The sequence below is a fragment of the Pelobates fuscus genome, chromosome 4 (genome assembly GCF_036172605.1).
Source record: "Pelobates fuscus isolate aPelFus1 chromosome 4, aPelFus1.pri, whole genome shotgun sequence".
Classification (NCBI taxonomy): domain Eukaryota; kingdom Metazoa; phylum Chordata; class Amphibia; order Anura; family Pelobatidae; genus Pelobates; species Pelobates fuscus.
In genome coordinates this window covers 166,297,666-166,310,892 of record NC_086320.1, presented here as the reverse complement: position 1 = coordinate 166,310,892, position 13,227 = coordinate 166,297,666, and the positions used below count along the sequence as shown (strand labels likewise).

Sequence of the window (13,227 nt, the reverse complement as noted above, 5' to 3'; positions counted from 1 at the left end):
ATTGTTACTCATGGGTAAGTGTTGCTGTATCATGTCCTTTGCTGTTGCAGAGGTCTATTTTTAAAGTATTTCACCAATCTGTATCATGTGTTTCTGTGTGTAACAATCAGTAGTTTTTTTTTAAATTGATATATCACACTTTGTATATTTTTTTCTTAACAATATTAAATAATTCAAGCAAACATTGAAATAGTGCTAATATTTTCTGCTAAAATTAAAATTAAAAAAACAAACTAAAAACTATTTTTATAATTATTTACACATGCACACATTTACACAGTGCCTAATGCCAAACCAACCTTAGATCTCTGATTATTTTCAGTTAGCACTAGAGATGCACAAGGCAAAGCTGGTTTTGCTTAAGAGTACAATATTTTTGTCCTACAATACCATTTAGGTGTGTTATATGAAACTCTATAGATGCCTCTCTTCAGGCTCTAAAAAAAATTAGTCTGGCTCCTAAATAGATTGAGCTTGAAAACCTATTTTCCAGGCTCTGGACTCTCTCCTTTGTTATCAAAGTGTGCCAGCTTCAAAATTTGGGGAAAATGTGTTTACATTTAACCCCAGGTTTCCAGAATGGTTTATACATTTGTGCAAAATGACCAAATGACAAAATGTGCAGATCAACAGTCAGTCTGATTCTTCAATCTTACTTTTTTTTTTTAATGAACACAATTGCATAGCAAGTGCTATAAAGGAAAGATAATTTTGCATTAAAGGAACACTATAGTCACCTAAATTACTTTAGCTAAATAAAGCAGTTTTAGTGTAGAGATCATTCTCCTGCCATTTCACTGCTCAATTCACTGTCATTTAGGAGTTAAATCACGTTGTTTCTGTTTATGCAGCCCTTGCCACACCTCCCCTGGCTATGATTGACAGTCTGTATAAAAAAAAAAAAAATTAAAAAAAAACCTGGTTTCACTTTCAAACAGATGTAATTTACCTTAAATAATTGTATCTCAATCTCTAAATTGAACTTTAATCACATACAGGAGGCTCTTGCAGGGTCTAGCAAGCTATTAACATAGCAGGGGATAAGAAAATCTTAATTAAACAGAACTTGCAATAATGAAAGCCTAAATAGGGCTCTCTTTACAGGAAGTGTTTATGGAAGGCTGTGCAAGTCACATGCAGGGAGATGTGAGGGGGGGGACCTTGAGGGTGGGGACACCCTTAGTGCACTATAGTTTTCTGACACTATAGTGATCCTTTAACATAAGATAATTCTGTACTAAAGGAGGTTACAGTGATATTTTAAAAAAATACTCCACTTAGTCAAAGTTTTAATGTAATTGCATATGTACTTTTGATTATATATTATTGTGATTTTTATATAAGTGATATTTTCTGCCCAGTTGACACTTTATATAAGCTATTATTATTGAGTTAAATTATCCCCCCTTTTATGTTTATTATACAATGATATATTTAATTTGCAGTATTTTCTTGTATGAAAAGCTCTAGTTGTGGACTATTCTCCGTGCTATTTAAAAGCCATTGCACTAATCAAAAGGCATCTCCTTGACAGAAAGGCAGCAAAGTGGAACCAAACATTAATTTGAGAAACAATGTAAAGGTGTATCAGGCTGACATTATACATGTTCTGTTCTCTGGGTTTCATTTTGCACTGCTTTTATCACTACTATTATTATTATTATTATTATTATATAGTGCATATTTGATATTTTCCTGTAGGGTGTGAGTGTTGAGTTAATGTTTGTGCTGTTTCCCTTGCAACATGAGATGCGCAAATGGTACATTTTTTTCATGTCTGTAAAGACTAATTTTTGCATTTGCTTTGGCAGTCAACCCATCTTAGTCATATTTCCTATACTGAATAATAAATGCTGAATAATAGGATTGATGGAGTAGATTTAACATTGCTTTTAACATGTGCTTATAATGACAATAATTGCCAGCATACCCTGTTTATGTTCCCAGTATTTTTCCTCTGGTAGCAGAATATGGTGGAATTTTATCTCGTGACCCAGATGTTCTGCTGTTTTTACTAATGTAATGCATTTTTAGTTGTTTTATTTTACGGTTGCTCTTTGTTACTTTTAGATTATAGATTAAAATGACTTGCAGTGCACTAAATGGCTATTTCTCTCATTGATCAAAAAACGATGAACACCCGGAAAAAAAATAAAAACATTTTGGATAAGGTGTTGACAGATTTTTGTTGGTCGGCAGTCTAAATCCTGTTTTTTTGAATACTCCAGTCCAGACCAGAAACACACAATGGAAATAGGAAAAATGATCATTAAAGGACCACTCCAAACACCATAACCACTGCAGTGTCGTAGTTTGATGTCAGGAATGCCCTGGCGCTCCCCGCACTGGAATTATCATTTCTGTACAGTTTGACTTCTGACTTGGGGTCCAGCTGACACCACTCCACACCTCCATTCCTAATGCCGGAGCACCAGAAGCAGGAACTTCCGTTAGCACTCCTAAGCAGCCCATCGCTTGTTGGATGAGAGCAATCAGCTGACATTCTTGACTCTCCAGCATTAGTAGTAAAGGTGGGGACTCGGGAGTGATGCACTGCAGACCGCATGCAACAAGTTAGAACATAATAGAAATGGTATGACTATTTGCAGTGGGAGAGGGGCGCCATGACACTCCTGGCTCCATAACCACTAGAGCGAGCTGTAGTGATTATGGTGCTTGGAGTGTTCCTTTAACCCCTTAAGGACCAAACTTCTGGAATAAAAGGGAATCATGACATGTCACACATGTCATGTGTCCTTAAGGGGTTAAACCTAAAACTCTCCATGGGGGGAGCATTTGAGCAAGGTCATTTTGTTTAATGATTTAATTTAAATATTCCCTTTCTATTATTGTAAGTGGCTGTGGAATATGTTGGTGTTATATAAGTACTTTAAATAATAATTTTTGTTTCTGGAGGAATTGCTGTTCAGTTTTTCCCGAGTTCGGGAACAGACCTTATGTTTCAGAAAATATAAATCCAAGAGGAAGAGACAAGTTGGTATCACACACCTAGTGTATATCAAGGGGCGGGGGGGAAATCCACTCTATCATGCCTCCTGAATCTGAGGAGGTCACCTAGCCTGTGCTCCATATTAAGAGGTAACCCTTAAACCACTAAAACACTGTTTTGGTTATAGTAACCCTTTCATTTACTTTAATATATCCATACAAATAGTTGACAAACATTTCGGTTCTGATTGTGTGAGGTGAAGGAATACAGACATCATGGGCGTCCGCAGGGCACCCCCTCCCCCCCCCCCCCTGGATTTTTCAGCTTGTTCTGCTATTTTTCGTGTGAGATTTAAAATGAACTGCAATACCGGCGCCAGCCAGTAGGTGGCGCGGTGTATGGAGAGAGACAGGGACAGGAAGCTGCATCTATCCCTGCTTCTCTCTGCTAATTGAAACCTAGGGGAGCAGCACATGCAGCCAGAGACAGCCTACAGATCAGGTAAGTGAGGGTTGGGGGTTTAAAATAGCCTATAGATTAGGGGAGTGAGGGATGGGGGGGCAGCCTATATATTAGGGGAGTGAGGCATGGGGGGGGCAGCCTATATATTAGGGGAGTGAGGGATGGGGGGGCAGCCTATAAGGGGAGTAAGGCATGGGGGGGGCAGCCTAGAGATTAGGGGAGTGAGGCATGGAGGGGCAGCCTATAGATTAGGGGAGTGAGGCATGGAGGGGCAGCCTATAGATTAGGGGAGTGAGGCATGGAGGGGCAGCCTATAGATTAGGGGAGTGAGGCATGGAGGGGCAACCTATAGATTAGGGGAGTGAGGCATGGGGGGGGCAGCCTATAGATTAGGGGAGTGAGGCATGGGGGGGGCAGCCTATAGATTAGGCAAGTGAGGCATGGGGAGGGGGCAGCCTATAGATTAGGCAAGTGAGGCATGGGGGTGGCAGCCTAAAGATTAGGCAAGTTAGGCATGGGGGGCAGCCTAAAGATTAGGCAAGTGAGGCATGGGGGGAGGGGGCTAAATGAAGAGGCTGCAAGGAGCAGGAAGGGTCTGCAAGGAGCAGGGGCAGCAAGGGGCAGGAAGGGTCTGCAAGGAGCAGAAAGGGACAGAAGGAGCAGAAAGGTAAAGGAGTAGAAAGAATCAGAAGGAGCACAAAGGTAAAGTTGAAGAAGGAGCAGAAAAGGGACAGCAAGGAGCACAAAGGAATCAGAATGAATAAGGAGCAGAAGGGCGCAAAATAAGCAGAAAGGAGCAGAAAGGTAAAGGAGCAGGAGGAGCCAAATATAGAAGACAGTGTCAGAAGAAAAAGAATACAGTCAAATGAAGGAGAAGAAAAGGAGTTTGGAGCAGGAAAGGCCAGTGAAGTGAACCCTCCACTTTATTCTGGACACCACATCATAAGGCTTTGGTACCTGGGCCTGGCAGAGAAACTCTGGACCTTCTCATCTCCCCAGGTAAAAAAAAATATCAGTGTTAATGTGTTCACTTTTATTTACTGAGTGTCAGGAAGCACAGAGTGCCGCTAGGTAGGGGTGTTGCTGATTGGCTAGAGCGGTCAGCTGGCACTCTAAGCCAATCAGTAGCTCCCCATTCATAAAAAAATTATAAAACGGGAACTAGCGATTGGCTTAGAGCATCAACTGTCAACTCTAGCCAATCAGCGGCACCCATGCCTGACGTCAATCTGCACTTCCTGACACTCCGTTTCAGATGCCGAATACCACTGAGGGACCTGGAGCTGGAGGAAGCCTTTGGGGTCAAACCATTTGAGAGCGGTTTAACCCCTTAAAGGAAAGAGCACTCAGGGGCTTCCTGGCATCATAGCATTTTCATTTAGATGAAGTTGTTATGGTGACCAGAATGTTCCTTTAATTTGCTTAAAGGAACACTATAGTGTCAGGAATACAAACATGTATTCCTGACACCATAGTTGTGAAAACGCTATTCACCCTGGCTTTATGTGATAATCACTATGCTCCTCCCCTTCATGACACTGTCAAAAAGGGACCAAGCATAGATGTCATTACAATTAGCCCCCCCCCCCCCCCCCCCTGGAAAAATTCCTGCGGACGCCCATGACAGACATGTCTACTGCTTTGCATCTAAATGACTATCATAACCATAAATATAGTTAGTTCCAGAAATATTTTGACACTGGCACCATTTTCATAATTGAGACTCTGTATGCCACCACAATGGAATTGAAATGAAACAACCGAGATGCAATTGAAGTGCTTTTAATTCAAGGGGTTAAACAAAAGTACTGTATGAAACATTTAGGAATTGCAACCATTTTCATGCACAGTTCCCTTAGTTCACAGGCTGAAATGTAATTGGACAAGTGAAGACAATCATTAATAAGTTATTTAATACTTTGTTGAGAATGCTTTGCAGGCAATGAGTGCTTGATGTCTCAAACGCATGACATCACCAAATGCTGGGTTTTCCCCTTCAGTTGTTGTTTGGTCGCGGGTCTTTCTGCCTTAAGTTTTGTCTTCAGCAAGTGAAATGAATGCTTGACTGGGTTGAGATCAGGTGACTGACTCGGCCATTGCAGAATATTCCACTTCTAGGTCTTGAAAAAACTGCTGGGTTGCTTTTACATGATGTTTTGGGTCATTGTCTATCTGTAAAGTGAAATGCCATCCAATCGACTTTGCTGAATTTGGCTGAATCTGAGTAGACTATATATCCCTATACACTTCAGAATTCATCTGGCTGCTTCTGTCTTCTGTCACATCATCAATAAACACTAGTGACCCAGTGCCATTTGAAGCCCTGCATATCCATGCCATTACAAGATAGCTTTCCCTCCACTCCCACCCCAACTATAATTTTAAGGCAGTCTACAGATTATTTAATAAGCGACTCAGAGAGACCTTTGCTATGTTCATATTAGACCTAGCCCTTTGCTTATATAATTAAGAACTATATGTAAGCAGACATATATACCAGCGCTGCGGAATTTGATGGCGCTTTAAATACCTAATTAAATGCCAGTAATAAATACAAGTAATAATATCTATTTGCACTTAAAACCGCCAGACATGTGCAGTACTCTGATTTGAAAAGCAGCCGAGCACAGTTCGAAACTATGTCACAGCTTCACGTATTATCACTTGCAGTGCGTAATATTATTATTTTGTTTTTATTTGTGTGTTTATCGTTAGCAAATGAGTATCATGTAGGGAGAACCTGGGGAGGCTGATCACATAGAAAATGTATTACAGCACAGAAAGTTATTCAGACCTCCAGAAGCTAACATCACTTTGTATCCAGAAAGTGACTAATGTCTCTGCAGATGCGTTGCAGCTGCCGTGTGCCCTGGCTATATCGTTGCCCTGATTCATTTTAAAATATGACTGTTTGGGTTGGCAGGTGATGGTCTGTCTCTAAAGCTAATGCTAATAAAAATCAAGTGCTGTTTACAAAATACACGGTAAGCAAGGGAGAACTACATTTGGCATATATTTTTTTTTGGCATGTCATTTTAGATGAAGAAAGATTGGACAGAGACCCACGTTAAGAAGGGTAAAAATGAGACGACTTGGCTTTAAGATTCAGATGTTCAGAATGTGAATTTGAGGCAGACACGTGCAATTCAGGAAATTCCTGCATCGTAGATAAAATGTTTAACTAAATCCCATTATTTCCAAAAGAACAGTAATGGCAAAAATTGCACTTGTATTCATTCATGTTTTGAAAGATTTTTTTCCCTAAGGAACTGCAAATAGAATGATTCCACAACAAAGTGATTCTAAGTAAAACAGTTTATGTATGTGTTAGTGATTTTTGTTGCTAAAACACAATCTGATAAGGGGTAAAATGTGAGGTCCATCTTGTTACTTTATACGTACCCTTGTCTGTTTATATTCATGTATGCTGTTGCCATTTAGTAAGCTGAGAAATATTTGGGATTGTGTGTTTATTATTAAATGATTTAATTGGATCTTAATGCTAGGTCAAGCTGCTTTTCAGTTTGTGATGATAAACCGCATCTGCCACAGTCTTGTTCAACCGCAAGCTGTAGGTTATCAACAGCTGATGTAGTCTGCCTGAAATATAGTGTTTTATTACATTCTTGTATTCCCGATATTCTCTGCACACAGTGCAGGTTAATTGTAAACCATTGAGGTAGCTCAGTGATTATTCCTCAAACTGCATTGTATCAGGGTTGCTCATGCTGTTCCTACCCAAGATTGATAAACCAAGTACTACTGAGTTGGGTAAAATAACCAATCTATAACCAGTCGGAGAACATACTTCAATAATAGCTAAACCTAAACTGAATTTCCCTTTTTAAATAGTTTAATCTTATAGTTTAGTCTACAAAGAAAATGGGTGCAATTTGTGTAGTGCACAATTATTATTAGTAATCATTGTTAAAATACACTCTAAAAGTAATTTTTAAAAAAGTACTCTTACCCTCCTTATGGTGCGAAACTGATCCGTGTGAGACACACACACATACAGAGACACAGACACACACATACATACACACATACAGAGACACAAACATACAGATACACACACACACATGCAGAGACACAGACACACATACATACAGATACACACACACACACACACATACAGAGACACAAACACATACATACACACATACAGAGACACACACACACATACACAAAATGTCTCCTACCTTTTGTGAATTTCCCTGGGGTCCAGTGGTGGCTCAGCCTGATGGGAGTCAGAGTTCCCACTCTGACTCCCTCCTTCCTGCTTCCTCCTTCCGGCTCTCTGTATGCTGGGAGGAGTGACCGGGGAGTCACTTCCTCCCGGCAGTGATGTCATCACAGTGTGCCCGGTCGCGCTTTTAAAGCACCCAGCGCTGACCGAGCCCCCTGACAATCCATGTCCATCGGGTGGCCCTGACAGCATGGGCCACCCGATGGACCCCTTAACATGCAGCTGGTACCCGGTCGCAGGGCAGCAGGGCCCCCTGTAGTGACGGGCCCGGTCGCAGGTGCGACCCCTGCGACCGCGATCTATACGCCACTGATTGGAGCCAAGGGACACCTACAGTGGCCACTCATCAGATGGATACTAAAAGTGTTTCATGGGGCAGTGCATGAATTGATTCAAAGCATATCTATGAGGAGATGCTGTTTGACCAGGGAAGCATTTGGCTCCGCACCCGGCCCCCCACCTTGGCTGAGATCATCAGAATTGACAATCTCAGAGGGACCCTTTAGTGTTAGGAATATTTGTTACCTCTACTGTGGAGATTTCCCTTATAAAACAGTAGGAACACCAACTTCCCAGAATCCCAGTAAAGGATACCACACATTGTTGTTGATTTTAGTTTAGGGCACCATTTATACAGTTGTGCAAAGAAATGGTGTGACACTGTGCCCTGGCAGGCCCTGAAACGCACACTCGTGAAGGAAACCGACTGCTATTATATTACAGTCAAAAAAGTTTTTTTTTGTTAAATGCAAGCTATTGTGACACCAGATATGAGTGGTGGCACTTGGCAAGTGGGCACAGTATACGCTGTGATCCTGACACACACGCTGGCAGACAGCTAACTGCTATTCAATCTATTACAGTCAAAAAAATTATATATTTTTTTAAATGTACAGTACTGTTACACCAGATATGAGTTGCACTGGTGTGACACTGTGCCCTGGCAGGCCCTGAAATGCACACTCGTGAAGGAAACTGACTGCTATTATATTACAGTCCAAAAAGTTTTTTGTTTTTTTTAAATGCAAGCTATTGTGACACCAGTGAGTGAGTGGTGGCACTGGACAGGCCCTGAAACGTACACTAGTGAAGGAAACTGACTGCTATTATATTACAGTCCAAAAAGTTTTTTGTTTTTTTTAAATGCAAGCTATTGTGACACCAGTGAGTGAATGGTGGCACTGGGCAAGTGGGCACAGTATATGCAGTGAGCCTGACACACAGGCTGGCAGGCAGGCAACTGCAATTAGATTACACAGAAAAAAAAAGCAGACTGATGTTCTAGCCCTAAAAAGGGCTTTTTGGGGTGCTGTCCTTACAGCAGAGATCAGATGAGTCCTTCAGGACTGTAGTGGACACTGAATACACTAGCCTAGCTATCAATTTCCCTATCAAATCAGCAGCAGCTACACTGTCCCTACTCTCACTAAGAATGCAGCTTCACAATGAATGTAAAATGGATGCTGTCCAGGAGGTGAGAACTGGGAGGGAGGGTCTGCTGCTGATTGGCTGGAATGTGTCTGCTGACTGTGAGGTACAGACAGGGTCAAAGTTTACTCAATGATGACGAATAGGGGGCGGACCGAACAGCACATGTGTTCGCCGTCTGTGGCGAACGTGAACAAGCGATGTTCGCCAGAAACTATTCGCCAGCGAACAGTTCGGGACATCACTACTCCTGAATAGTCTCTTTCAAGACTCTGTCTCTCACACAACTCATGTATATATTCCATAACCTATAAAGATAGAGATACCTCATCAAACCTCTATATTGCTGACTAATGCACCTCCCTTGCATAGATAAGGACAGGGTTTTATGAAATATGTATGACAATCATGATTTTATTAAAGACACAGAGACAGGTATTGTATTTCTATTTTCTTTACTACCCTAAGCAGCAAAGAAAATAAATATTAGTCACAGAACTTGAATGCATAAGAGGTACTGTAGGCACCAAGACCACTTCAGCTCATTGAAGCTTTCGGAGTGCAGTGGCCCATGTCCCTTAACCCTGAGCATGTAATTATTGCAGTTTTCATAAACTGCAATAATTACCTGCTAGGATTTACTCCACCTTTAGTGGCTGTCTACCAGACAGCCACTAGAGGTACTTCTGGGCTCGAAGGCGACTTTTGGTCACTTAAATGATGCTGGACGTCCTCACGCTATGAATGAGGACTTCTAGTGTCACCAGAATCCCCATAGGAAAGCATTGAATAATGCTTTCCTATGGGGAAATCCTAATGCGAGTGTGGCCATTGGCGAGGGACATCGGCGCTGGATCCAGGTAAATGACAGAAGGGATTATTAACCCCTTCTGCACCACGGGGAGGGGCCTTGACAGAGGGGGCATCCCCTTTAAATATTGAAAAAAAGTTTTATCACACCTGCCTCAAGCCAGTTAAATTCAAGCTTTTTTTGTGGTCACCTAAACCAAAATGCTTCCAACATAAAGCTTGTAGATGAAATTGCAAACGATTACCTTAAAGCCACCAAGAAACAGAAACCTGAAAAAATATGGAAATGTGGTTCATGTGGAACTGAGTTCTGTGAAAAAGAGATTGTTTACATTAGGAAAATCTGAGCAATCAATCTGTAAGAAAATGTATTATGACACATTGCACAGTATAAGGCAATCAATGAAATAACCTAAGCGATCATATAGTGCATGCTAAGATTACAAATAAACCATAATATTGACTCTGCACATATAAGTATAATGGATGGGTTGATAAATGTGCAAACATCTAATTTTCTTTAATAAAATCATGACTTTCTGAAATTTACAATAAGCTTTCCTTAAATCACGATCATCTAATATTAGCAACATTTTATTACAAGATATGAAGGATGTTATTATGTAACTTTAAAGTCGATTAATGTATAAATAATCAAAATTTCAAGTAGTTTAAATTAGCTTTCTTGAAGGCTGAACCTGAATCTGCTGCATTCTGAACGCTTTTACATTAAGCCATTTAAATCCACATACCTAGAGGGCGAGAGCCCTGTTGTGGTTCCTGTTTACACTTTTCATTCTGCTACCCCGGTTATTGACTCAGCTCCCTTGTCGTGGTTCCTGATCTTTAGAATTCCTTGACTCGACTTTATGTTCTTTGTACTGTATCTCTTTATATCCACAATGTTGGCCATGTTTTGGCTTTTCTCTCACCTGTGTCAGGCTCTACGTCCCTTCCCCTCTCTATAGGTAATTACGCTTAAGGAATACTGTGAGCACTATAACCATTTCATCACATTGAGTTAGTTATTCCCTGGCACTGTCCGTTCATTCAGTGTTAAACCATTTTCAAGCAGTTAATCACTAGAAAGGGCCCTGGATAACCACACCCCAGGTCCCACTAAAGGTATAGATGAGGTATTGGGTGACTTCTTGTCACACAAATGCTATGACAAAGCATATGTGTCTTCTTATATATCAGGGAGCTCCAGACACTATATAAACACTTCAATGAGATGAAGCAGTGACAGAATGGTGATCGGTGATATATGGCTACTATTCTTAACTTTTGCCCGCTGACCTATTCTCTGTAATTTAGGGTTAGTCTATTCTTGACATCAGTCTGCTGACTTCATAAAATCTTACGGCCCAAAACCTGTGGAGAATGCTTTGCAATCCATGACAACTCAAATAATTTGCTCAATGTAGTTCAATATTAATTTTGTCTGACAGAAGTTTACATGTCATGACTGCTGCCCTGACAATCTCTGGCACCTCAGGTGTAGATGGCCAACTGCTCCCAATTTTTTTTAAAATAGATTGCCAGATAATCAGGGTACTTGAGTTCTGGATCATCTGGAGAGGAGGGTGGAGGGGAAGGGGGAAAGGGGGTCTGGGGAGAGGGAAGTCAAGATATATATTTGGCACAAGTTAAAAGGTGATGCAATCCCTGTGTAGATTGTAATGTAAGGCAAGCTTGCCTTGCTTGCCCTAACTAAGGTTGGAAAAAGGTATCTGTCCTGGGAGATTGTAAATTATATATAATTATGGTTTATAAAAATATAGAACACATTCCAGTTCAAACTGTATCACAAACCATATAAAAACATAACATAGCAACATGTGTTATAACGTTGTTAAGGAGTAAAAGTGACAGAAATATAGTTTTATGCTTTTTTCCAGCTGTGAATTATAGCAGCAGTATAAAAGTCAATAACAATTTACACCACAACTTAACCTTTTCTTTCAGGTCTAATGTGTGCAATCGAGTTAGCTCAACAAATCTCCGCATTTCCTCAGACATGTATGCTTGGTGACAGAGCTTCTGCCTACTACAGCAGTTTTGATGCCTCCAACTTTACAGACGCAATGCAATATGAAATGAACCATGGATTGCAAGCACTCAATGAAGAAATGGTTTCTGGAGCAAAGAGGTTCAGTAAAGGAGAAGGAAGGAAAGGAAGTAAATTATAAATTAGTCTTCAGAAGGAATTAAAACATCCATGGTGTTTTGGATTCATAACTATGACATTATTAACATACTGCACTAGTATATTGGTAACATGTTAGTACAGTAACAGTACAGCACACATCTGGTTTACTAAATACATAGTGAAATTGCAATGTAAACATTGCCGAAAAGTTAATTAAATAACGTTAAAAAAAATGGCCCATTGTTAGGCTTATAACATATCAAATGAGATACCCCAAAGTGTCTACCTTTCTACTTTTGCAAATGTAGATCGTGAATTCAGATTAGGGGGTAACTTGATCTGATGGTCTGCTAATATACTCCACAATAAGATATCGGTCTAGCAAAGGAATATGTTGGGATTCCAAGTTTGAAAACTAAACAGGACAAATATTTCTAATTTGTCTGTGAAATATCTAAAAACAAAAACAAAAAAAAACCTGTAAAGGGTTTATAGGAGAAAACGGCTGTACTCAGGAGTTGCAGTTGAGGAGAATATCAGCAATTTAAATTTCGTTATGAAATACACAGAAAATGCAATGTTTGTGTGTATGTAAAAACCACACAATATGACCATTTATTTAGATTGGTGGACAATGAAAGTGTCATAGTGCCTCTATCTAAATATTGTAGATTGCCTACTTTATGAAAATATTTACTCGATTAAGAATCCAAACATACCAAATTCTAAAAATATTAAGCTTTAAAACAATATTGTACCTCTTGTAAATTGTGACCTGTAACTACCAAAAATTACTGAAATCTTAGACATATATACTCCATAAATCAGGACAAATAAATCATTTGTGAAGCACTTTTCTTTACCTGTGCCATGTGTATAGACGTTATTATATGCAAAACTGTGCAATATGCTTGAGTGCAATAAATTAATGGAAATTATGGTTGAAAACAAATGCCAACTTTGCTTGTGTCCTTAAGTACCAAACAAGCAAAATGAGTATGTGTCACTACTATGGGTGAAACACTTACCTTCTGGCATTGATAGTCAGATTTAATGTGTGATGATAAGGCTGACAGTGTTGTGCTCCAGCACAGAGCGGACGTGTGTGTTTCTTATAGTAAAACAATTGTTGTCTATGTGCACTGCATCATACTTCACTACGAGAAGTATTCTATT

General features: G+C 40.1%; 1 protein-coding gene across 2 annotated transcripts in view; it reads left to right on the top strand.

Moving 5' to 3' along the window:
• LOC134607930 (enoyl-CoA hydratase EchA19-like) overlaps nt 1–12,745 on the top strand; it is a 92,916-nt gene extending 80,171 nt beyond the window's left edge. For both annotated transcript variants that reach the window (XM_063450526.1, XM_063450525.1), the window contains one exon: nt 11,868–12,745. In XM_063450526.1, coding sequence (XP_063306596.1) covers nt 11,868–12,091 — 224 coding nt within the window. In that variant the 3' untranslated portion in view covers nt 12,092–12,745. The remainder of the gene's footprint in view (nt 1–11,867) is intronic.
• Nucleotides 12,746–13,227: the final 482 nt, after the last annotated feature.